Genomic DNA, 26,746 nt, shown 5'->3' with positions numbered 1-26,746 from the left:
GGGATAAAATATCCAATTGCAGGGAGAAAGAGGAGAAATCTGTTGTGAGGGATATTTTACCCACAAGGCTGTCCTTCATAGTTAAAGGAGCTAGGAATACTTTCCACACTGAACAAAGGCTGAGCAAGTTCATCACTATATATTAAAATCCATACGAATAAAGGTCTACCACAAGATGCTTTAGAAAATAATCTTATAAAGAAGAGACCGGGACAGTGACTCAGAATAGATTGGCCATTGGGTATTGCTTTCTGCTATTCTATATGTACCAAGGTTTTTGTCTTATCTGATTTTAAAGGAGATGGTCACCTCCCTGTTTTTGTGATGCTTTGTGCATTTTATAACCATAGATGTTGCAAACAAGTAACATGGAGTTCTTCACATTCAGAGAAGCTAAAAATCCTGAGGCTTACGCTGTTTTTATATTGTTATGTGTAAATAGTTAGAGTGTGGCGCTCTCATTCGTAACATAGACAAGGCTATCCAAGCTTTCATTTGACATCTTCCCCCCACCCCCCTCAGACGGTTTGTTTTCCAAGATCAAGCCAAAACTTCAGAAACTGATAAGTTGTCATTGTGACTTAATATAGTTTCAGTTCACCCCCAACATGCATGTGTTGAAAGCTTGGTCCCTGGTGAGGTAGTGCCAAGAGAGTGTTAACCACTGAATGAGGCAGGCACTTCTTAAGGGCACTTATTGGGGGTAAAAGCTGCCACCCCTTTAAAAGACTGTTGGCACATTTTCAAATTTGTTCTTTTTGTTTCAACTAAGACTCCTGGGAGAAAGTTAAGAGGAACCAGCCAAGGTCACAGGGGGTGGGACCTTTAAAAGGTAAGGCCTAACTTGCTTGCTAACTTCCTGTTTGGGGATGTGATCTGTTCTCGCCACATGCACTCCTCTCCATCCTCCACCAGGCATGGATCTTGAACTTTGGACCTACAAAACAGTGAGTTCAATAAACTTCTCTTTTTCAGGGTAGCCCAGCCCACATATTTCATTACAGTAACAAAAGACTGATACAGGTCTCATTTACACCATAACTGCTGTAGTCAACAGGTTAAGGCCTGTGGCTGTATCTGGATAGAATTGAGTAGGCAAGATGCTCTTCCAATGCTGGCAGTTCCAGCCCTTGAATATCCAAGGCCTAGGGGCTGGACTGGCAACCCAGAGGCTTGCAGCTCCAGAACATGGAAGCTAAGGGTTATTGCTCCAGGATTTAGAAGTTAGAGACAGGTTGGAGGCTAATGGCTCTAGGCTTTAGCCACCTGTGGCCCCAGCACTTTGCACCTATTGTAATCATTGGCTTTCAGCAGCAGTGAGTAGCAGCAGGCAGCCACAGATAGTGTTACAACTCTGCTCTTGCATAGGTTCTGGGTGTTGGGACCTAGCTGTTGCCGCAGCTAGTGTTACAGCTCTCAGGCTTAGGGTGTCAGGAACTTTGGCCCTTGGCAATAGTTAGTGCTGCAGTTCTTGTGTGTAGCTAGCCCTTAAGGCTTGGCAGCTCCCTGGAAAATGCAACCAGGATCCAGCATGCCAGCAGTCTCTCATCTTCAGCTCTTCACAGCCTTTGTTGTCTCTGTTGCTTCTGCTTCCCACTCTCAGTCCTTGTCTAGACTCCTTCAGCTGCCCTCTCAACAATGTCACCACCTCTTCTTGTTCCGTGCTCAGCTCACTCTACTAATGATAAAAAGCAAAAGTAAACAAGAAAAGACCTCCAGAGAAAAGCCTTTCATGGGGTCTTGAAGGGCAGACTGGGAGAGGTCCACCCTTCAAGAGAGGTCCAGGTATTCCCAAAAGGTGTCAATTAGCCAGGGGGAAAAATGCTCCTCCTCTTTCCCAAGAAACATCTATTCGCACCAGGGAGGCAACTGTCCTTCAACATCCGGCCACAACAAAATCTCCACCTTCAGGAAATAAAAAAACTATAAAACCCAATTTCCAAACTGACTTAGTGGACCACGGGTTTCCAGGTTCCCCTGCATGACCTCATGCAGCTTTTTCTTTTTGACCTTGCTGCTTGAGTCCACCTTTGATTTCCATCTAAGAGAGGAACAAGGACTATCCCCACCCAAGCTCCCTGTGTATCAATCTAATGTTGTAGCAGCAAAGAGGCAGACAGGAGGGTATCCTCCAGCTGACCTGAAAAGTGATCTGAACAGCCTGCTTCTACTGAAGAGGAAGATAGCCTTAAAACAGGGTTGTAAAACATGGTAAACTGTCAGTTAAAAGCTGTAACCTCAGACAGAGCTGTAAAACATAAGGAATTGCGATTAGAGCCATGCAAAAGTTCAGGATCCAAGTGAAGGGCATCATGCAGAGATAAGCACCCATTCCTGCATTCCTTTGTCTCCACTTGTAAATAAACTTTCCAAAGCAGGACTCCCCTGCTGTTCTTATCTAAACCTTAGGTCTCTAATCCACGACTAGCCCCTAATTTATGGGAGAGCACATTCCTTGTAATCTGATGTCCTGCACTGCCTTTTAAATATCCTGTGAATCTTTTGTTCAGGGCTCAGACACAGGTACACGTCTGGGCCTGCTGGCATAAAATTAAAGTCTGAATTCTCCACTCCTCCAAGTGTCGCTTGGTTTCTCCTCTGACTATATTGCCACAACACTACAGCCAGACAGGCTATGGAACAAAGATTTGTACCAATCATGGCAGTCTTTCATGCAAATGAAGGATTGCCCTTGGACCAATCAAGACACAGCCCTTCTGCTGGGCCACCAGGAGAAGTGCTCCCCCTCAGGCTTTCCTGAAAATAGCTGCAGGATCATCTAAAGTTCATCCAGGCTTGTCATGGCAAAAAAAAAAAAAAAGTCCCGTAACAAGCTATTTGAAATAGTCATGGCCAGCAGTGCTTTCTGGAGCCAGAGTTGTGCTTTGACAGCAGGCGGCTGTGATTGCGCTGTAGCTTCCTCAAGGCGTCTGTACAGTGTTGGAAGCAGCTGGGATAGCATCAGAGAAGCCCAGCCCACTACTTATTGATAATCCCCCTACCCAAGGCAGCCTAGGCAGCAAGGAAAGAACAATCAGTTGTCAATTAGGGAGTCAGATCACCCTGGCCACCAACATCTTATCTTATTTAAAGGAAAATTAACATTTCAGGATAAGAAGTTGTATACGTACATTTCTGACACTAACTGTCCCCAGATTGACTTGTAGGCAGATTTTATCTCTATGTTTAAATACATTTGTCAGTTGACAAGTGTGACACACACTTCACAAGATAGATTGCAACACATGGGAAGTTCATATTGCCAACAATATGTCTTTCCCTTGAGGGTGATCCTTGTGGATGTTTACAGATAACCCTGTTGGCTCATGTTCCCCACTGGAAGAGTCTATTCTCCTCCATTTAATACTGTCAGCTACTAGAATAAGTTCATGCGAATCCTTGACTGTTATCACCTACAGATTTCTGCTCTGTTCATACTTAACTAAAGGTACCTGGTTGTGGCCAGAAACTAACTGGATCTTCTGGTAGAAAAATAAAAGAAAAGGAAGCCTTTGGAAGTTCAATGGAAAGGATTATACCAGGAATTCTTAGCTATACTGCAGGAAAAAGAAAAACAAACTGTCACAGCTCTGTATTCGGTACAAATTTTTTTCAACGACTAGGACATTAAGCTACAGCACTTATTTATTTCACTGCAGAAGCAGCTATTAATTATGCAATTGTTATCCTTCCTGCCCACACTTTCAGCTTTACTAACAATAGAAAATTTTGTCTTTAAATGTACAGAAATGAATTTGTCTTGGAGTATGAAATTATTCTGTTGTTTTTATTCCAACATTATACTGAGAAATAAACACTATATTGTTACTATAATATTATGCTATTGCTATTTTAAGACGATTTTTTTTTTAAAGGAAACATTTAAAAGAAAAGCAGTTCTGCTAATCCACAGGTGAGCGCTCTGTGCCTCTGCAGCCTTGGTGACCAGAGGGAGGAGGGGAGGTGCGCTCAGCTCGCCGGCGTTTCCGGAGGTTTTCGAAGATGGGGTTTGAATTCTCTGCTGTATTCCTACCCTCACCCTGTGCAAGGAGGGAGGAAAGGAAATGAAAAAGGAAAGGAAAGGAAAGCAGCGACAAGCGACAAGCTTTGGACACTAACGTAGGAAACATGGAGACACGAGGCATCAAGTCATTCGGGCATTAATTTATTCATTCAACAAACACAATCGATAACTGTGCTTTGCACAAACAAAGCACAGTATTGTGGGTATGGGCGTCCTCGTGCATAGGCACGCGAAGGTCAATGAGCTCTTACGGAACACAGAAGCTGCTACTTCTTAGAATAATGGATCATTGGGCTCAGGTGTTTATCGAATGTCTTCTTGAGTCCCCAAATCCCAGAAATACCTCAAAAATGGTAACAGTCCTTACTTGTTCCTAAGTATGAGCCGCAGTTTGAAGCAATAATTCAATCCGTGTTCTCTGCAGCAACGCGACTGCCAGTTTGGAAAGATTTCCAGTCAGCTCCATTCACCAGCCTGGGCTGTCGGAACCCGCGGGAGGAGCGCGGGTTGATTCCCTCCCTACCCCAACAATCTTGCAAATTCACCTTCCTTCGGCCTTTCTTTCTTTTTCTTTTCTTTTCTTTTTTTTTTTTTTTTTTTGCTGTTGTTGTTGTTTTGTTTTTTTAATGGGAAGAAGGGGATTGTGGAGGACCTTTGAACTTGTTTTTAGAATCCCGGCTTTTTCGGGTTTGGAAATGGGGGTGACACTGTACTATGCGGATATTTTCTTCATACCTTCCCCAGACTAAAGGAATGTTCACTAAAAGTGACCCGCAGCTGAGGCCCCACTGGGATTCGAACCCAGGATCTCCTGTTTACAAGACAGGCGCTTTAACCAACTAAGCCATGGAGCCAGATGAATGCCTATTTTGGAAAATTAACTTTTATTTATTTCTAATGGCCACATCTTTGTTAATGGCAAACAATTTTGGTATGTATTTTACATTATTTACTATATATCTGATTTCGACTTCTTGCATATTATCACGTGGGAAGATATTGAAAAGACTGAGGAAACCGTCTACCCACTGAAATGCTCACGGCGCTGAGGCTGTCAGTCTCAGCTCCTTTTCCGCGCCCATCAGAAAAGACCCACCGAGCTCCTCCGTAATTTCGGTGTCTTCTTTCTTGTCCACAAGATTTCTGCTCTCCTGATCCTTCACCCACGGACTGAGTCCTGGCGGGGGTGGTGGAGATTCTAAGACAGAGCCCAGGACAGCTTAGATGGCCTGCAGCACAATCCCACCTTTTGAGTTCTGGAGCCTAGCCACGAGCGTCTTTGGAAATGTGTGAATCCCAGTGTGCGGCAACCCCTGTGGGATACATCTGCCCTGCTCTCAATTTCCCACTTCTTCTCTTGAACTTGGCTATTTGCAAAATCTTATCCTTTTTAAACTTTCCAGAAACTCTGCTGATTATTTACCTAAAGCCTAAGGTGTCATTTTCATTTTAAAATCCTCCTCCACTCCTATGTTGCCAATGACTGCAGAACTCCTTACTCAACTCAGCTACCTCAGAGGAAGGCCATGTTTTCAAAATTAGGGACAGACTGTAACGTAAGTTCACACACACACACACACACACACACACACCATTAAAAACAAAAAAACAAAATGTTCTCCTCCAAAAGTTGTTGGCAAACCAACAATTGGTTAATGTTGGTTTCAACCCAACATTAATGCATCAACTTTGTTCACGTTATTGTCTAGAAGGAGTCTAAAGGGCCAAACCTGGAGTCTGGGGCGGGACTGGGTAATCTTACCCCAGAAAGAGGCAACAAATACTTCTGGTAATAGTTCACCACAACTACCAACAACTATTGTTATTTGCAAAACTCAGAGCGTTTTTTCCCCCCAATTTCTTTTGTGTTCACCTCCCCATATTTTGAAAAATGTTCAATTCTGTGGCTTTTGAAGCTTGTATTTTGAGACAATTTGTCCCCAGCATAACGTGCACACACACACACACCTAACAATTTGCCCTATGAATATTTTACGAGAAATCATCCTCCTGTACTTTTTTCCCACTACTACTTACATATCTGTGCATCTAAATTTATCCTAACTTAAAAACATACACTTAAACAATAATATATTCAGGATTTATTTTGGAGAAAGTAGGACTTAATTTGTTCCATGAGTCAGTTTTACTCATCCTTTTGAAGTGACATTTTATCTTTCCTTGACTTATAAAGGCAAGTTGTTCATAAAAATATAAAACAAATTATCATAAGTAGAATATTAAATCACGTTATAATAAAAAAAACTAATACAATTCTGAGCTCCCAAGTTGACACCAATTTGTCCACTTTTTCACCAGGTATTTATGTGACTATTACCATTTTATAGGTCATAGGGATACGATAAATAAAACAGATTAATAATCTACCCTCTCAGGTACACCATATTCTAACAGGAACACAGAAAAATGTATAAATGGAGAAAAATTAAGCAGAGGAGAAAAAGAAACCAGAGAAAGAAGGGATGGATAGTATAGAGCACTTCCTGATATTGTAAAGTCTTTTGTTTTTACTTGGAATGAGATAGGCAGGAAGATTTCAAGTAGAGGGTTTTTAAATAAGAAAATGACAACTTGGAAAATTGTCCTTCCCAAAGATGCAAAAGAGATTACAGCCAGAAATTGATCTGCATTTAAATTTTAAGAAAAAGCACAGCATTCTTTCAGCAGAATCACTTTTTTTTTGCAGTACTGAGGTTGAACTCAGGGCCTCACACTTGCTAAGCAGTTACTCTACTGCTCCAGCCTTTCCATTAGCCCTGTTGTCTTATTTTTTTGCAATGAGGTCTCACTATGTTACCCAGGCTGGCCTTGAACTCCTGGGTTCAAAGAATTTTCTTGCTTCCTTCTTCCTAGTACCTGGTGCATGCCACTACACCTGGCCCCAACAGATGCTTAAAAGTCAGACAGTGTTGCTCTTGAACTACAAGCGCTGTTCTTAAGCCATCCTGCTCAGAGTCCACTGATCCCTTCCTTGGGGAGTGTGCTTTCCTGTTTTCACTCACTTTCATTCTCATTAAAACTCTACTACTTTGCAAAACAACAAACAAAAAAGTCAGACAATCCACAACAGCCTCATACTCTTTCCCTTTTTATATTGGTTTTTGTGACAAGGTCTTATTACTGTATCCCAGGCTGACCTTGAACACACAATTTTTCTACCTCAGCTTCCTCAGTGCTGGAATTAGAGGCATGTATCACCATGCCTGGACCCTTTTTACATTTTTTAAGAGTTTGGGATTTAATTGATTGTGTCAATCATAACAACAAATTGGTTGTAAATGCAACTTAACATACCTATCTCAGAATATATGGTATATTCTTTAAACCAACAAATATCTTAGATATAATAATTATAATAATATAATAATTTCTAGTTGTGTAATGTTTGGAATTTTCATAAATTTTCTATATTGGTGAACACTGGAGAAGACATCTTGGAAATTATTAGTTAGGAGAGATTTACTACAGAAAGTACACAGCCACACCACAGAAGTAGACTGTTTCCAACAGGAGTCCTTTTAACACCTGATCCAAGATTCTTTTCAGCCTTTGAAATAAGTATCTCAAGGAGCCAGCCAAACATGAACAGCAGTCTGTAAAGGCCCAGGTTTGACTACACCACTAAGATCATTCAAGTAAGATCTACCCTCCTTTTCCTCTGTCAGAAAAGCCCCACTCTGATTTCCCTAAATCACTTTGATTCTTTTTCAAGCTTCTCAACACCACAGCAGAAGGTGAAGAGGTCTTCCCATCCAGTTGGATGGGGAAGTATAGAAGACCACTCATGTGTAAGACTGCATAGGCTTAGCTCCTAAGCTGCAACTCCCTCTTCTATCCTTCCCCAAATTCAGAAATATTTATGATGAATAAAGCTTGCCAAGAGGTCAGGATTAACTCAAAGACTTCAAAATACACACACACACACACACACTCATACACTGGAAGGGTAAACTGGTAATTTAGCCTCCAACTAAATCCTGGAATTCTGGTTTTCTCATGAGGAACCTGTAAGAACTCTTCAGGCCATTTTTGGGAACTTTGCACACAAATACATGGCTAGATAGCTTAACCTTCAGTTTAGCCTTTCACCTCCTTCAGCTCCCAATGGCTGCAAATGCCCACAGTCTTTGGTTGGTATGCTGGCTGGTAGATAGTTTTCCTGAGTGGAACACCAGTTGAGGACTCAGACTTAATTACATTTATTGATATTACCTGACCCATAGGAAACTTACCTTGCCATTTCAAATTGTGAGAAAGTAAATTGATCTACTATAAGTATAACCACCTTTCCCAACTTTTTTCCTACTTAGGTAGCCAGAGAGCAGATGAACAAGTCTGCTGCCTAAATTAACACCCAATCAGTAAATGAAATGTCTTTCCTTCCAGAAAACATCTCCAATCAAGTGATTCTTTTGGTAGAAAACGTGATGTTGGGACCAGGTCTGCCATGTCTTAATCATCCTTCAAGGTGTGGGAGAATGGAAGGTGAGACTCTGGTTATAGCCACTGCCAGATTTCTTTATACTAACAGGGCATAATGGTGTACACCTGTAATCCCAGCTATGAGGGAGGTGTACATAGGTGAACACCAGACTGAGATTGCCTAGACAAAAATGTAGGACCCTGTCCAAAAGAATAACTAAAGCAAAAAAGGGCTGGGGGGTATGGTTCAACTGGTAGGGCATCTGCCTAGAGGCCCTGAGTTCAGATAGCAATACCACAAAAACCAAAAACAAACAAACCCTTAGAGGGGCTGGAGGTGTGGCTCCAGTAAGAATGCTTCCAAGCAACTGAGAGGCCCTGAGTTCAAACCCCAGTACTACTACCACACCACACACACACACACACACACACACACACAAAGCATACTCTATGGGTTTTTAAAAAAACCTTAGCATTTCCTTGACTCATTGTTCTGAAGCAACCAGGAGGCAGTGTATAACTGACTCAATGTGTCTTGAGACTGAAGAAAAGAGGCAAATTGATCCAGAAGCTTGTTCCTAGGCAACAGCAAGATCAGGTGGATCCCTACAATTTGGATCTCAAAAGTGACTTCATCCAAAATGGAATATACCTAGTTTGTCTTAAGCTAGTATCAAAAAGTCAGGCACATTCCTGGTGCCAGGCTCCAGGTCCACTCTAATGGTTTGGTCTGTTTATAGTCTGTCATGGAACTATTCAGGAAAAAAACGGTAAGCCCAGCTGGTGGTTACAATTCAAGATGGCTATGTTCACATCAAGCTGAACCCATACACTTCCCTTTGGTACCTATCTAGTTACAGTATTTTGGAGAATAGGAAATATTCTGTCTTTACATATATATATATTAAAAAGCCCAGCACATCCATATATGATAGATGGAAAGAAACTACTAAATAGGGTAACCATAGTACACAAGCAAATCCACCTTTGCTGTGTATGCATGTCTGTAGATACATGAACTCACTGCAAAACAAGCAGGAAACAGGAAGAGAAGGATCAGATTAACTGATCTTTTTTGCTAGTCATCAGAATTGCTAGTCACCAAATTCATGGTAAAAATATATAATCTCATGATCTCAGTAAAAATCCCAATTAAGTTGCTGGATTTAAAAAAGAATGCTCAGACAATAAAATGAATAGGGAGGAGGGAAGATAAATATTTCTAAATCTTGAAAGGGAAAGTTATTTAGCATCCTGGCACAGAATCACTTGCAGGAAAAATAGACAGTTACCCAATAAAAGTATCTGAAAATATTTTGCATCAAAAACCTTGTCCAGATGAATCTAATCTCTGCTCTTAGAAATCTAATACTTTGTATTTCTTGAAGAATATAAAGGTAGTTTTCTTTAAAATGTACTCTTAATGTCCCTCTCAGTCTCTTCTTCATCCCATACCATTTTAGACATTTACAGAATAAATTTAAAATCACCATGCTGTTTTTCAAAAGTTAAAAACCAGATACACAATGCTTTATTCAATCAATAAAACAAATAGTAAATGGTCACAGAACAGAGGGCACATAAGTTGTGGGTTGGAGGAATAATCACTTTCTAAATCTATCCACCATTATCAGCTTAAAAAAAAAGTAAGATTTTATTAAAACAAAAACCCAATAAAACATAGTCCAATGATGTTTTCAATGTGTCTCCTGTACCTTCAAAGCAAAAGGCTAAATTATTAGCAGCATTCACATCACTAAATCTTCCCCTTCTTCAACCTTGAATATTACATTTCTTTGAATGAAAAGAAGCACTAGCTGCAACCACGGCCTATGAAAAAGACTACCATTTTCTTCAAGGTTCATGGCATCTTTTACCGGAGAAAACCTATCTTGTGCTAATCAGCTGTTTTCACTCAATCTAAGGGAGCACCCAAACACAAGAGCAGATGTGTAGCATTTTTCTAATCATCTCCAATAAGAGGTTGTTAAATCTACTTGAGATGGTAATCATATTTGATTTTGTCCCAAAGTGCAATCAGTGCTAGCAATGTCTAAAAGCTTCTGACATAAATCTGTCACCTATGACCCAATTCCACACCCTTATGAAATCAGAATTTTTCATTATCAGTCCAAAACTTCAACACAATTACAAGGTAAGTGCTCCCGTCCACCTTACTTACTTGAACACTGCCTGAACATGCATCTACTAAACAAACTGAAAAACTTCCAACTTAACCACTCTGGGTCAGTTTAACAAACTTACATCTTACTTGACCCTCTCCCTTGCATTTGAACCCTAATCCTATCCCTTGAATTCAGTCCTCTTCACTGACCTAGTCTGCCATTTATTTCTAAGAAATCATTCCCTACCCTGGAGTTGTCCTATGATCTTAACATACTAATGAAATACCATAATAAAAAAGATACATAAAATACAAGATGAAAAATTTTAATACTAGTCAACAAATTTACATTGTCAATATAAAAGGAAAATTATAAAAACTGTATAAATTGCTCATTAGAAGTGTACATATAGGCAATTGATATAAAGATTTTTCCCAAACTTTTCATGCTTCCATAATTGTAACTAAATAGAATGATTAAAGTGAAATAGCAAATTGTTCACTCTAAAATCTAAATGCATACTTTGAATGACCTCCTTATATATCAATATTTAAAGTTTTTAATGTGATAAGTGAGCTTGCTTCTTACTTGTTAATTTGTCTAGTCTAGGTTGAATTGATGACAGTGCTACTCTCAGGGGATAATGTATATTTAAACTGTTTCTATGTTTTGTTTTAATAACACTTAAAGTAGAGAACCCTGTCTCACAGAGGTATGTTGAGGGGAATAAAAGAAGAGATTTTAAAGCAATCTCAGCAAGCCCAGGATATTCATTTTTCACTTTTATCCAAAATGAAGCAAGTGATGCTGTATTTTCAAATTTTATTTTCAATGTTTCATCAGCAGCCAGCTCTAACAACTTGTCTTGTAGGGTTACAGTTAAATTTAAATTATCTTTTGATAAAATAAATGGATTTTGGATCCATGCATTTCCTATACGTGGATCTTCTTTAGATGGAAAATAAAATTCAAGACACTCTAACAAATTTGTAAGATGTTCATTAATAACTTTTTGCAGATGTGCCATATGGAGATCATTACCTACTTCATTGATAATCGTTGTTAAATTATGGAACATGTCATAGCAATTTGTGGAGATTCTGTTTTTCCAGCTTTCTAACTTTTGTTTCTGTCCTTCAATCTTATCTGCCATTGAAAAACATGTTGAACTCTTTCCTTGCATAGACACATTAAGATCATTAAAAATACTAAAGATATCAGACAAATACGCAAGTCTGGCTATCCAATTCACATCTTTAAAAAGTTGAAACCAAACAGGTTTTTTGCTTTGTAGAAACACTAGGAATTCATTTCGTATTTCAAGTATTCTTGACAGAACTCTTCCCCGTGATAACCATCGTATCTCAGTGTGCAATAACAGTTGCTTATGATCAATTTCCATATTATCACATAATAAAGAGAATAATCTTGAATTTAGTGCATTAGATTTTACATAATTCACTATTTTCACTACATCGGTAAGCACACTATTCAGTTCACCTGATATTTTTTTCATAGCAAGACCATCTTGGTGAATAAAGCAATGCATTATTTTACATTCTGGTACAAGTTCCTTAATCTGGGTAACCACTTTGGAATGTCTTCCTGTCACTGAAGCTGCACTATCAGAACATACTCCTACACAAAACCTAAATTCCAAGCCACATTTGTTAACAATGTAATTCTTTACAGCTTCATACAGTTCTGAGCTAGTTGCATTTGCAGGTAAAGAGGCTGAAAAAAAGAATTCTTCCTTTATATCATCATCATGTTCAAACCTCACATAGACTAAAAGAATAACCATGTTAGCAATATCTCTGCATTCATCAAGTTGTAATGAAAAATACTTTGCTAGCTTTATTTGTTCTATGAGTTGGTCTTCCATATCAAGAGCCAGTTCCTGAATACGTCGAGCTATGGTGTCATTGGAAAGTGGTACCTGAGCTACCTTCTTTGCTGCAGATTCACCCAACATTTCCAAGCAAACCTCTTTGATGCAGTCTTTCACTAGGGTCTCAGCAATCGTGTATGGTGTTTTAGACTTAGCAACTGGAAGTGCTACTTTATATGAAGCCCGCAAAGCATTAATGTTTATATGGGAAATGCTGAATACCTGCTTTGGTTGACGTTTTAATTCATTACTCTTTCTTTCAAAGAATTCTTTTGGTTGTGAACTTATTTCTTTATGTTTTGAATATAAATGCCGCTTAAGTTTTGATGGTTTCATTGCTTCATTAGCCAATACATCTCCGCAAATAATACACTGTGGTTTTAGTACTTCGCCATCAATTGTAGCTACAAAACCAAACTCAATATATGAGGGATGATATTTCCGAGTAAAACTAGTATGAATTCTTTTGGCTTTTACTTCTTTGGAATGATTGATATTGTTACCACTTCTTTTAACACTGCTGCATTCATTAAAGGTGTGTTTTTTCTTGACGAAAAAGTCCAGTGCAGTTTGTTTCGCCATCTGCAAATTAGGATTAAAAAATAAGGTAAATTTTACTTCTCTCCTAAGCTAATAATGTTAAACTGGGCTTGATTAAAAAGAAAAGATTTAAAAGTAAGTCATAAAAATAAAATAAATGCTTACATTTTCTGAGCTTTACATACTTGGGTTACAATTGATAAACTAAGTGTAAAATCGCACACATGTGAGCTTAATTGTGTCTGACCAGTGCACAGTTACCATCACATGACTCACCTGGAGTTTAACAACACCCAAACTGGTTTATATTCTCTTCAGTAAAGAATCCATTAATCAGTGTGCTTGGATGTTACAGCAATGTCAAGTTGTTACAAACATTTCTAAATACTCTCAAATTTTATGCTTATCTCATTATGGACTGATAAAAATAGCTTGCAGACCATCACTGGTCTGCAGATCACACTTTGAGTACTGCTGGCCTAAAACATGGGTAACCTCCACATTTCAAAACATTAGTTCTACCTCGTAAAATCTGATTTAAAATCGTTTAGGCTTTGTTTCATGTTCTCTATTTAAATCCCACAACTGAATTCTCCGAACACAAATCCCAATCTTCCAGTTACATTTATCATCTATTATCTCTCCCATGTATTTTCTTATTTGATTCAAAATGTCCTTTCTTAGCTTAGCTCCCCATCCAAACTCACAAATAATTGAAAAAAAAAAATTGAATTCATCTATTCTGGGGTAGGCATGGTGGTATATGCCTATAATCTAACTACTCAGTTGGCTGAGGCAGGAGGATATCAAATTCAAGCCCAGCCTGGGCAACTCAGTAAGACCCTGTTTCAAAATAAAGTAAAAAAGGGATGGGGATGTTAGCTCAGTAGTAGAGCACTTACCTAGCATGTATGAGACCCTGGGTTCAATCCCCAGTACCAATCTCCAGTACTGAAAAGAAAACTGTTCCCAATTCACTCTTCTATAGAAACATAACATCCTATACACCATCTACCCTCTCAGTCTTAGCTTTCTCATTCCTCCAGAAGCTGCCTGACATCAGAAAGCAGTAAAGAGATACCGTTCATCATCACCCCATTTTAGGCAGCATTCAGTTACAACTTTCAGCTTGAAAAATTCAAGCATAGGCACTAAAACTAATTAGCCTTTTGGGGAAAATATATGCAAGGTGGCCAAAATCTGTTTTTGTATACCTTGCCAAATAATTCTTATTCATCACAGTAAAGTTTAATGAGGCTTTTCTCCTGCTTTCATTTATAGCAGATACTCAAATTCTTACCCAGTCTCCTACCATGTGTGGTGAAAACAGTGTCTCTGATGTTTTTAACATTTTGGAGGGTTGAACAGGCAAACCACTTTGAATGTCATCATGTTTCCTTTTCATTGTACTTTTCTTATAACAAAGGTTACAAGTTATGTGATGACCATAGCTCTCAGCCTCATGTTGAGAAGGAACTCCACAGGTTGCATGGACATTTCCAAGACAGGATATGCAATTATGAGCACCTGTGCATTCTTTTTCACAAACTACACAGGATAAAAATCTTAACCTGTTTTCAGGAAGGTCTTTCTCAGCAACCTTGGGGATAGAAATATTTTCTTCAAGATCACTACTATCTGTTTTAGTCTCAATGTTTTCTTCATACTGGGCTCTCGAAGTATTTTCTAACTCTTTGTTGGCCTGATCTAATTCATTCTCTGTGTGCAGTCTGGAAACAAGTTCTTCAGTTAAATGAGAATGGGACAGGTCCAGTTTAGCTTCAGAACTAAATGTACCTTTACATGGAGTCTGTTGCATGCCTCTGTGATAGGGTTTGTTTTGGGTCATCTGAATGAACCACAAAAATTCAGCCCAGTGTGAGGACTTGTTTGCTTGCATCCAGGAGAAAATTCTCTTTTGGAATTCTTCATTAGTTTGTTTTGTAGAACTCCGGTTTTGGCAGGCCTGAGGTTTCCCATGGACAATTTTGAGTTCTGGCCAAGTATCACTGAGTTTATTAACAATCTGCCTTGCAAAGTTCCTCCCATTGTTGGATTGTAACACACTGGGTGCTCCAGTAATTGTAAAAATATCTAAAAGAGCATCTGCAACTTCCTTAGGCTTTTTAGATTTCAATGGCCGCAAAAAATTTAACTTTGTGTGAAGGTCTTGGTAATGCATAATAAACTTATACTGCCCATCAGGATTTGATTGCATGTCTATGAGATCTACCTGACATCTTGAGTTAATTTCCTTAATTGGTTTTGATGTTAGAGCTCTCTTGAACTTGGAAGGTTTCTGTTGGCATGGTTTGCAGAGTGTCAGGTATAGCATTATAGCTTCTTTGGTGATGTTCTTATATTTTGCTTGTAACACTTTTTCCATACGGGCACATCCACCATGTCCAATGCTAAGATGTGTATCATGTAGAATGTCAAATACGTCCTCACTGTGTAAATAATACCGTCTTCTACCTCTTACATCAGTTACAGCCTCAATCAACTTTTCATCTCCATGAACAAGGACCACATCAAACTTAGCCAAGCGACGGTAGTCCACTGATTCCTTTTTTGTCTTAGTTTTAGCCTCTTTTACTTCCCTTATCAATTGACAATACTTTGCTTTAGAAAACATCTTACTGTTACTACTTTTGTTTTCCAGTAACACTGCTAAGGTTTTGAAGAATTTTTTTCTCATATTTTCTGGTTCAATTTCTCCTTCGTAAGTATCTAGGTTACTGAGGTTATCATCACCCATGCTTGGAGACATCATGGAAAGCCACAAAAATGACTCTAAAATATAAAAGAAAAAAAAATCAGTTAGCATATTTAGGAATATAATTTAAAATACATGTATTACCCAAGTAGCCAGTAGAGCCTTGAGTGAAAACAGAGCATTATGGACAAAAGAAGGATACAATTTTTGTTAGGGAGTCTGATCTTATCAAGATGAACAGAGAGTGAATGAAGAGCTCCACCCAGGAACAAAGTTCTGATACAGTGAAGAGTAGAAAGCTAGGATGTGACTTTCCAGAACAGTATACAGGGTTACCTTTAAAGTAAAGCATTCTTTTTATGTAAAGCAAGAAGCAAATTAATGATTGTATTTATTTCCTACACAAGAACTGTTTTTTTTTTTTTTTGCTAGAGAAACTTCAGCAATTATTCTATTACTTCATTAATAGATTTGTTTTTTAAAGTTCCAGATTCCAACCACATTTTCTGTTTTATTCAGTCAGGGTAGTGGTAAATCAACATTTTAGGCTTAAGTTCCAACATTCAACATTGTAGGCTATAAAGCTACAAACACAGTACAAATATCTTAATTACTAACTTTAATAAAGTAAGAGTAGTTGATGAGTCTGAAGTAATGAGAAATGTCTGGCTTAATAAAGCACATTAAAGAAAATGTTTAACCTAATTCATAGTAACATAAACTTAGAATACTTCAAACTTGGCTTACTGAGTCTTAGAAAACTACTTTGAAAAAAAATAAAAGAATAATTTAGAATTAGTATATCCTTCCAGGCAAACTTAAGAGCTCTCTCTCAGGCCAGTTCTTTTAATATTGCTAATTTACATACCATATATTAAGCTAGATTTTTTTTCTCTTTTTTGCAGTACTGGGGTTTGAACTCAGGGCCTTATGCTTGTTAGGCAGGTGGTCTACCACTTGAGCCATTCTGCCAACCCAAGCTAGTAGATTTAAATCATTCTCAAATGTTTATAATTTCCAAAACTAGATTAAAATTAATAATTTGTTACTAGGTTTTGGTCTCACCTAACTCCCATTAGTCCAATAAGACTTCCATGATTACTAAATTTAAGTCATAGTGAGATCTCCTTTCTTTTTTTGCAGTGCTGGGATTTGAACTCAGGGCCTATACCTTTAGCCACTCCACCAGCCCTTTTTTTTGCTATGGTTTTTTTCAAGGTAGGGTCTTACAAGCTATTTGCCCAGGCTGGCTTTGAACCATAATCCTCCTGGTCTCTGCCTCCTGAGTAGCTAGTTTTGCAGGCATAAGCCACTGGCGCCAGGCTCTTTCTTGATAAACATAATCTACTTATAACTAACAAGTTAGCACTAAAGAACTTTCTTCTTTAACTGCTTCATAGGCAGATCTAACAAGATGATAACTTTCTAAAGAAACAGGAATCACTTATTCCTCTAGTATCTTTCACATTATCTACTATATTACTACACCTAGAACTGCTCAATATGAATTGGTTGACTATGCTGGGTGTGGTGGCTCAAATATGTAATCCTAGCTACTCAGGAGGCAGAGATTGGGAGGATCACTGTTAGAGACCAGTCCAGGCAAAAAGTTCTCAAAGTCCCACTGCAACCAAAAGCCGGACAGGGTGGTGCTTGCCTGTCATCCCAGTTATTTGGGAAGTATGAAACAAGAGGATCTTGGTCCAGGCTGACCTGGACATAAACATGAGACCCTATTCCAAAAATAACTAAAAGCAAAATGGGCTGGCTTAAGTGGTAGAGCACCTGCCTAACAAGTTAAAAGCCTGAGTTCAAAACCCCAAGACCACAAAATAGAAAAAAAGTTCAGCTGACTAACTTTATAATAAAACAACAATGCTCATACTGCTATCTTAAAATACAACAGAAAAAACATCATATCCTCATATTTCACTCTATGCTGATCCATTTTGTACCATGTTATGAACTATGAGCAGAAAAAGAAGGTAAACAAGGGTAAATTTGGGAAGGAAAATAGGTTTATGTAAATGAGAACCAGGAAAATGTGAGCACAAGAATCAATATTAATAAGTCTAGAAAAAATGGAGAATAGGGACTTGCTAGGGCTATAAGACAAGAAAAACTTTTTTTTTCTATCACACTTAAGTCTTTAAAAAAAGACAGCTGCTCCAGAACCAGGCTAGCCTGTGCTCACACCTCCACTACACATTACACCCATAATAGACAGACCTTAGAACACTAATGGAAATAGACTCTGGAAATTGTTTTGTCCAGTATAATTTTTAAATAGTATTTCCAAGTCTTATGCAACCATTAAGTGACAACATCTGTGGGGACAACAGATGGGATCTATGTTGACACTAACAAGTACTCAATATTTACATACCGAGGTATCTCTGTTTTTCCACAGATGTTAACTCCACTGCTAAATACCCATGGAGAATCTTGTTTAAGTATTTTTGACATTATTACCTGACTGCTTAATTCAACTCCAGTAATAACATAATAGTACACTGGTTGGCTTTTCTTTCAACTACATTCAGTAGAAGCTAAACTGGAATGAGGTTTGGCAACTTTTTAACAATTCCCCCCAAGTCTCCAGTATATTTCCCAGTGGTAAATTATCCTCACCTTTATCTTGAGGTGGGTGTGGTTCTGGAGATTCACATTCCATTCTGCCTTCCATAAACTGGAGCTGGGTATGTAAGACTCCCTTTGTAGAATCCAAAGGAGCCATTTCTTCCACAGGAACTTCCTGCTCATATGTGTCCTGTGAGACCTGGGAAGAAATATGTACATTTGGTAACCAATAACTGTACAAGCCATAGCAAAACATTCCCTAATAAACAGAACAGGAAAAGAAGAAAATCAGTCTTCATTTAACTCAACTTCTTTAATAAGATTATTCCTTCACCTTTTTCCGTACTTGTATCCCCTCCCAATAGTTCAAAACAATTAAATATATTTATTCACTTGCTCCAGACTATATTAACACATAAATCACTTATATAGACTTCGTGTTCTAGTATATGTCCACAACATGCCTACTAAGTAAAACTTGAATTTATCTTTATAGATTTGTAAGGGAACAAGTATGAGGGAAAATAAAATGGTGGAAATGTCCCTAGGAACAAATGGCAATCCCGGGATGTAAAGAAACAAAGGGCAGAAATAATCTAACCCTGGGGAGATAAAGGGAGATGGCAGAAGTAACTTTGTTTCAGATAAAGGAGATAACTGAGAAACCAGCTTCACACACAGGTGCTGAGGCACAATAGTTTCTCTTCCTAGATAAGGAAAACAGGTAAATCATTTGTAAAGGCAGACATCTAAAGAGATGAGATACAGACCACTAAAAGGAGAGTAACATAGCAAACGTTTCCAAGATAAACAAAGAAAGGGAACTCACCAGAATAATGGACAGTAATCATAAAATGTAGGTGATAAGTTTCAAGGACAGGATGAAGTAAAGAGACCCTCTTAAAATCTCCTGTCCTGATAGGGATAGGCAGCCCTGGGGTTCAACAAGAAATTAATCAAACAGCCAATTAAAGCTAAAGCTTCGAAACAGAGTGGGTGCTGGTGCCTAAAGTCAGGCCCCTATTTAATCTTACGAATTTCAGCCACTCTTTGGCTTAGCTCTTTCACTAAGTCCCACCCATCAGGGTGTTTTCCTATCCTTTCAATAAACTTACTGCTTGCTTTACTCTTAACTCCTGGTCTGTGGCATAAAGTTGCTTTATCTCTTAACTGTTTGTCCAGTGCCTTCAATCATCAACTGCACCAAGGCATGAACTTGGGGAACAACAATCCAGTCCAGTATCAGATTTATACGTCCATATACAGTATCCCACTAAGTGTATATAGTCAGAATATTGTGCTCAAGTCATCTGGATTGTCCTTTTGTTTTGCTATTAATATGATATTGTTTATCACTTTGAATTTATTTTTAAAATACATAAACATTTACATGGTATTAAAAATCAAAATATATTGGGGTGACAGAGTGGCTCAAGTGGTGGAGTCCCTGCCTAGCAAGCATGAGACCCTGAGTTCAAACCTTGGTACTGCCGAAACGAAAAGAAAAAAAAAAATCAGAATACAGCTTCAGAAAATTCATATAGACCACATTCTATCTCATAAGAAGCTATTATGTATAAACATACTTATATACATATTTGTATGTTTATGTGTATATATTTACAAACATATATACAAATTGAATACAATGTATGCATACTTATTTTTTCTCCTTTCATAGCATATATATTAGTTCACATCTTTCTTTTCCCATTAAATGTAAAATCTGATGTGAAAATTATTTCATACTTATTCAGATTATCTTCCTCATTCATACAATTTTAAGTTTGCCTAGGACCACATAGTAGTGTACCATGGTTTGCTCAATCACTTGTTTGGATGGCATTTAGATTTGTTTTGCTTTTACAAATTGTTGGGGAACAGGCATGAACCCTGGACTGGGATATAATGGAGTTTGCACAGCCTCCCCATATAGAAGTTTGCACAGCCTCTTCTACCATAATTTTCCCAGTACCTAGTGTCTTGACCTTTGTTCTCACATCTCATTGAAGAATACAACCTGCTGAATCCGCATACCAGCCCCCAGTTGCAAAACCAGATAAAGTACCAGAACTGTTAGGAGACTCTCTGATGCCAGATTAATCAATACCTTAGATAAGGTGTCCTGAGTGCCTTGATTCCAGAACTGATGTGTTGCAATTAAGCTTCATTAGCCTTAGGACAATTAGCCCACCAAACCTCATTCGTTTTACTTTGTATCAAGAATTGTTAAAGCTTGATTTTTACCTGAGTCTTTTCGTTGTACTGTCCTATAAAAGTAAACACTCTGGCTCAGGGAGGTGCTCATATTTCCCACCAGGAACGTGCAGCCCTCCCAATGCCAGAGTTCTGTTTTATGTTGTATGTTTGTATGTATGTGTGTGTTTCATTTCTTGTTCACCTGTAGCTCTTAGGCTCATGCAGCATATCCACGCAGGCCAAGGCAAGTGGCGCCCAACGTGGGGCCTGACTACAAGAGAACTCATTGGACAAGGCAAGGGAATGCTCTCCGAAGCACTCGTCCACAGGAAATAAGGTAAGGGGAGAATGAAATTCTAAATATAGTCAGGAGTAATAAATATGGGACAAACTAGATCTAAAGAAAGAGATCGCTATGTACGTATGTTTAAAACTAGAGATAAATCTAAAGTCTTCAATGTCTAAGAGTGCACTCAAAATTAATGAAATTGTTTTGTTTCATTGTGTAAATTTTGTGTATATTAATGTATTTGTGTGAGTTTTGTGTATGTCTATTGTGTAACTTATTAGAGACAAAAAACTGATAGCTATGGCAACAGTCTATTAAAAACTGAGACTTACTCAAAACACTATTCCTAAAATTGATTCTTGTCTCAGCTGTTAAGCTGCCCAAAATAAGTCCTAAAAGAACAGAATGGGACACTTCTCAATCTGCTCCTAAAAATTAAAAAAAAAAAAAAAAAACTTATCAATGTACTGTGGCCACTTAGTTAATTTTTACATGTTCTTGTGCTCTTGAATCTACACACACTTAAATTGACATTTATGGCATGCCTAATTTAAAACCTTTTTTACATACATGTATATTTAAATATCTTTAGAATTTTTTAATAAAATTATTGTAAAGAAATACAATAACTTCTGTTCTCTTCTCTCCCCCCACCTCTTCTGCTGCTAATTTTAAGAAAAACCAGTTTTTTAAAGGCTATGTTAATCAGGTCTAACTAATTACAGGCATTATTTTATGGACAGTAACCTTAATCTGTTTCATTTTGTCATAGGTGTTTTAATTTACATTCAATTCTTTTATAATTAATCTGTTAACAAAAGGTGTCTTTAAAAATAAGGCTAATTGGAAAAACAATTTTATTTAAATTTAAAATTCTTAAAAGTTCTTTTAAAATACAAGTTACAAAGTGAACAAGCAGAAAGGATATAAATAGATATTGAGTGTATATTTTGGGAAAAAATTAAAGGAAAAAAGGAATGTTTTTAGATGAGAAAGGATTTTGTAAAGAAGGGTTTGTCCTAAAGATTGTTTCAAATATGGAGAGGAGGGATAAGGACAAACCATCAAAGGGTTTATTATGTTGTATGAAGGTCTGAGTAAGTTTTAAAAGTGTATAATAAAAAACTTCAGTGTGTGACAAAGTTAAAGTTGACTATAATCCAAGAGTTGCCTAAAAGAATGTTTTTAGGGTCGTGTTAAACTAAAATCTAATTTTCTATGTCCATAAAATAATAAGGCTATCTTAATATCATTCTGCTCTGAGTAACATCTACAAAAAATTGTTATAGGGAAAGATTTTATCAAAGTAATTGTGTTTTCTGTTGATCTTGTCAAGCTTTAAGTACTGCTAAATCAGTTCATTTACATATTTGCTCATGCAAAGGTCTCTTAAATGACCACCTTATAACTGTGTTCTGTGTCTATACTTTACTTAAATATGGTACAAACATTTAGAAAGTTTAAAGTGCCAGTTTATGTAAAATGATGAGCTAAAGCTCTCTTTTATCCAAAAGTGTTACATTTAACTGACCAGTTAAAGTTGTTTATCCAAAAGCATTGCATCTAAACCTTTGACATATAAAATGCTTAATGAAATGTTTGGCAGGTATGCTGCTTATAATCAGTAACATTCAGAAAAACCTTGCCATTTGAGCAATCCTGCTACTTAAAACCTGGTCTATACTAGTTTTAGTCAAATAAGTGTTACTGCATATGTATAAAATGTAACTATACATCAAAAAATAAGGCTATTTGGGATCACAGGCATTGGCTTCCTAACTTGAAGAGTTCTAAAGTTAATGATGCTAGACTTTTACAAGCTTGTGTCCACATGTTCCTAATTGTTAACAAGGAGCATTTAGTGCTGCTGTTTTAATACTATCAGTCATAATTATTCTAAAATTGCAGTCTACAATGGAAATAACTAAATATTCTGACAATTCCCAAACTACTTTTCAGTATTTTAACCATGGCTATTCTAAGTCTTTTCATTCTCAGTCTGGGTCCTTCTTCAGGGCATTTGCAATTACCCAATACCTATTTTCAATTGTGTCAGCCTTCTAAATATTTACTTTTGTTGGCTTTTTTCAAAACCTTTAACTGTTGTCTGTTGACATTCTGCAGCATTTTTAAGTTGTCAGGATCTCGTCTGTAGTCCAGCCAGAACTAAAAATGGATGCCACATAGCCAACTTCTTCTAAACTTTTGTTGTTTATAATTTAGCCAAATGGTCCTTATTGTAGCTCCAGATAAGGTACAAAAACAATCTTCTTTTCATATTTGGGACAGCTTATTGAGGGACCGACTATCTGCACCCCCTAAAATAGAAATCTATAAAGATAATTTTAAAAATTTAAATGATTTTCAAAAATTATAAGGTGATATAAACTGGCTATGTCCTGCCTTAAAACTTACCACCTGTGAGCTGTCTCCTCTCTTTAAAATTTTACAGGGAGACACTCAACCATCATCTCCTAGATATCTCACACCAGAAGGTCGTATGGTCCTGGCTAAGGTTGAACAAGTATACATAACTCTCAGAGAACTCATGATTATTCTCAACCAATACAACTTCTTATTTTACATACTGCAAGTCTACCCACAGGAGTTCTTTGGCAGACTCAGGGAGTACTAGAGTGCTTACATTTACCTCACTCCCCTGCTACCATAAGATGGTAGCAAAATTAATCCATGGGACGTTTTCGCACTGTACAACTGCTAGGACTAGAACCATCCCTTATTATTGTCCCATTTACCAAGAAACAACAAGCTTGGCTATGGTGTACTGATACCATGTGGCAAAATGCATTGGCAAACTTTACAGGACAGCTTGGAGAACATTTGCCTTCCTCTAAACTTCTTAATTTTGCTTCTAAACATGCTGTTGTATTTCCTCAAAATATCCGAGACGATCCATGTAGTTTTGATTTGCTTTTATTATGATTGAAGTTAACTATCCTGTTATATACTTAAGGGCCTTTGTTTGTGAAAAACTGCTTTTCTCAGTATGGTTAGGGGTTTTTGTTGGTGGTAGTGCTCTTTTTCATTTTGTTTTTGTTTTTTTATATTACTGAAGTTTGAACTCAGGGTCTCATTCTTGCTAGGTAGGCACTCTACCACTTCAGCCATGCTCTCTAGCCCTTTCTTTTTTATTGTATCTCTGTTAAAAAAAAAAACAGAATGTTAAGACTGTTTTATCCATGGCATACTTTCCTAATATTCTAATCAATTTATTATTTTGATTTGCTTATAGAATTTTGTTCTATATTTTATATGAAGAAAAACTTAATCATTTTTTCCTGATACCGTTACTGGGTTTTGAGTAAGTCTACACACCCAGGTTATAAAAGAAATCATTCATGTTTTCTCTTACTTCCTGTATTATTAAAAAATTTAATATTAACCTCTGACATATTTAAAGTTTGTTCTGGTATATGATGTAACGTATGACTAATGTGTTTCTCTCAAAATGATTATCCTTTTGTCCTAACACCATAAACTTTTTCCTAGTAATTCTTCCATGTATGCTTACAAATATGAATGAAGTTCATATGTTCTAACCATTTTCTTTCCATAACTAAGCAATGTTTATACCTTTATGCCAGTTGCATAAAGGTCCTTTCATTTCTTTCAAAACAGTTTATAATTTCAAGCTTTTCTTCTTTTACACTCACTAGCAGAAATTTTACCACTAGCATGCTTGTGTGGCACTTACAAACCCCTTTGCTTACTCGTTTTCTGGAATACAAAAGTTTAGGAGGAAAAAGAGCACCATGACAGGAAGGAACTAAGCATAAAACGTTCATATTCAAACAGACTTCAGACAAATGTAGGAATAGTATCATTACAGAAAAGTAAGGGTATCTGGTCAGTGTTCAAAATGTTCAAATATACTCACAAAAATAACTAATGTAATTCCAAAATTCTTCTAAAAAGAACTGGGTTCAAAACATTTCACATACCAGAAAACTCCAGGTACCAAAAAGAACCTAGGAAATCATGTAATCAATCTTTTCATTGTACAGATGAAGGCATTAAGGCCCCAAAGAAGGTGTGGTATTCCCAAAGTTACACAGATAATTAGTGGCAAAGCCTATCATAGAACACTACCACATCTTGTAATTCACTGTATCCTCTAATTTCCACTCAATTAGGGTACTTCTCTGTTTGTCTCTGCTAGAAGGCATCCTTATTCTTATGCTGATGTATTTTCATATATGGTAAAAGTAGTGGGCACCATAAGCCATAGTTACACTAGACATTACTAATTATTTTGCAATTTTACTAATACATTTCATTTCAGTCACTAAATAAATTTTTACTGGTTAGTAATAGATAAAGGTTTCCCATTCAGTTAAGTCATCTACTTCTGTGATTTAGCTGTCACTTACACAAAGATTCATCTCATAAGCGTAAGTATTTATCTGCACCAGTAATCAAGTAAGAAATAATACCTTAAAACAGTTTGCAACCACCAGTATGGTGTTAGCCCCACCTACTCCGTTCTGGACCCCAGCACCCAAATTCTCCAATGCAGATGATGGCTCCTCCAATTTCTCACCTGTTTAGGTTCATCAAGCTCTCTCTCCAAATCCTCCAGGACAGTCACCACTTCCTCCCCACTTCCTGGGTGATGCTCCTGCACCCAGGCCTGCAGCTCCTCTGGCAGGATGGTCAGGAACTGCTCCAGCACCAGCAGCTCTAGGATCTGCTCCTTGGTGTGTATCTCTGGTGTGAGCCACTCATGGCAAAGTTCCCGCAGCTGGTTCAGAGCTTCCCTGGGCCCAGGTGTCTCCTGATAGCAGAATTGCCTGAAGCGCTGACGAGACACTTCCCTGGAATCAGACAAATTCTTCTGCTGGCAGGACTCTTTATCCCAAACGTGATCTTCTTCTTTAACCTTTACTTTGATAATCTCCCCTTGTTCTTCCGAAGCCTGGACAGCCACAGCAGGGAGAGGCTTAGAGACTTCCTCCATCCCCGCTTACACGGCTCAGAGAAACGCTCTCTTCAGCTGTGGTCTGGGCAGACGGGGGATCTTACCTGAGCTCTTTTTTTGTCCCGATCAGGAAATTTTTCGACATAAGAAAACACTACGGAACAATTATGCAGTTTAAAAGGAGTTGCTTGTGTCACAACACAGGAGTTACTCTATTCACAGCCCAAACCGGAAAATAACTACTCACTAAAGAAACGTGGTCACAAACAAGAGCTACAGGATACTTGTGAGATAGGAAACTTCCGTTATCAAGGACACTGTGGTCCTAAATAAAGCCTGGATATACAAATCACGGAACAACAAGGACGGTAAAGTAAGGAGAATAGAAAGTCGCCAGAAGATCAGAGCTCCCAGCCGACTGGGACTGGGCGGAGAGGAAAGGAGCTCCTACAGCACCACAGGTGCCTGAAAAGGAGGCTACGCGCAAGAACCCTCCCCTCACTCACAGATTCCACATCTGAGCTCAGACTCCCTGGAAAAGTGGGCGGCAGAAACACTTCCGGGTGAGGTGACTCCGTGCACGCAGCCGAAGCGGGGCCGAGGCTCACTTCCGGTCCGCTCTAGCATTGCAGGAAGTGCCGTCATCTCAGTGGTTGTGGTACAGTGCTTGTAGAGTTGAAGAGGTGAGTTCTTTAGCAACTACAGAGAATTAGCTCTGGAGTAGCCCAGTTATCTGTGATGCTGGTGAAAAGAGTTTCACAGGGTGAGCAGTGCTGGTGTAGAGGCTGCTCTGGTTTTTCCCGTCACTGTAACGAACCGCCTTTGGCACTCATCTTGACCACTCTCATCCCAGCGACCTAAAACAACGTGCAGGAGCATGCCTGCACTTCTGTAGGCTCCTCCTCCACCTTTTCTCGTTAATTCCGGGCCCTTCTCTCCGTTCCCAGTCACTAAGTCGTACTTGAAAAATGACTGTAAAATCTAATCCATTATCTCCAG

The 26,746-nt window shown here is 38.1% G+C and overlaps 1 protein-coding gene and 1 non-coding gene across 6 annotated transcripts; both read right to left on the bottom strand.

Annotated features, from left to right (window-relative positions):
• Positions 1-4,804: 4,804 nt before the first annotated feature.
• On the bottom strand, positions 4,805-4,878 carry Trnat-ugu (transfer RNA threonine (anticodon UGU)). The gene has a single exon. It is a non-coding gene; the product is annotated as a tRNA-Thr (tRNA).
• Positions 4,879-9,975: 5,097 nt separating this feature from the next.
• Scand3 (SCAN domain containing 3) lies at positions 9,976-26,354 on the bottom strand. 5 transcript variants are annotated; one of them, XM_074082647.1, is made up of 5 exons: positions 26,254-26,354; positions 25,370-25,643; positions 18,372-18,519; positions 14,325-15,817; positions 9,976-13,066 (listed from the first exon to the last, which is right to left on the bottom strand). In XM_074082647.1, the coding sequence occupies exons 1-5, from the start codon at positions 26,262-26,264 to the stop codon at positions 11,153-11,155; spliced, it is 3,840 nt and encodes a 1,279-aa protein (XP_073938748.1). In that variant the 5' UTR covers positions 26,265-26,354; the 3' UTR covers positions 9,976-11,152. The 5 variants fall into 5 exon arrangements, with proteins under 5 accessions (XP_073938748.1, XP_020032603.2, XP_073938747.1 ...); XM_020177014.2 differs by having other exon boundaries at positions 25,370-26,327; XM_074082646.1 differs by having other exon boundaries at positions 14,337-15,817; positions 25,370-26,327.
• Positions 26,355-26,746: the final 392 nt, after the last annotated feature.

Source organism: Castor canadensis, chromosome 8 (genome assembly GCF_047511655.1).
Source record: "Castor canadensis chromosome 8, mCasCan1.hap1v2, whole genome shotgun sequence".
Lineage (NCBI taxonomy): Eukaryota > Metazoa > Chordata > Mammalia > Rodentia > Castoridae > Castor > Castor canadensis.
Note: the sequence above shows the minus strand (reverse complement) of the source record. Positions and strands in the feature narration are given on the sequence as shown.

Bases quoted from the DNA above. Each gene is read 5' to 3' on its own strand.
- Scand3 (XM_020177014.2), bottom strand. From the start codon at position 25,786: ATGGAGGAAGTCTCTAAGCCTCTCCCTGCTGTGGCTGTCCAGGCTTCG. The intron at 18,520-25,369 runs GTGAGAAATTGG...ATTTCTTCCCAG, and splicing joins AGCTTGATGAACCTAAACAG to GTCTCACAGGACACATATGA. The intron at 15,818-18,371 runs GTGAGGATAATT...TTTATATTTTAG, and splicing joins ACACCCACCTCAAGATAAAG to AGTCATTTTTGTGGCTTTCC.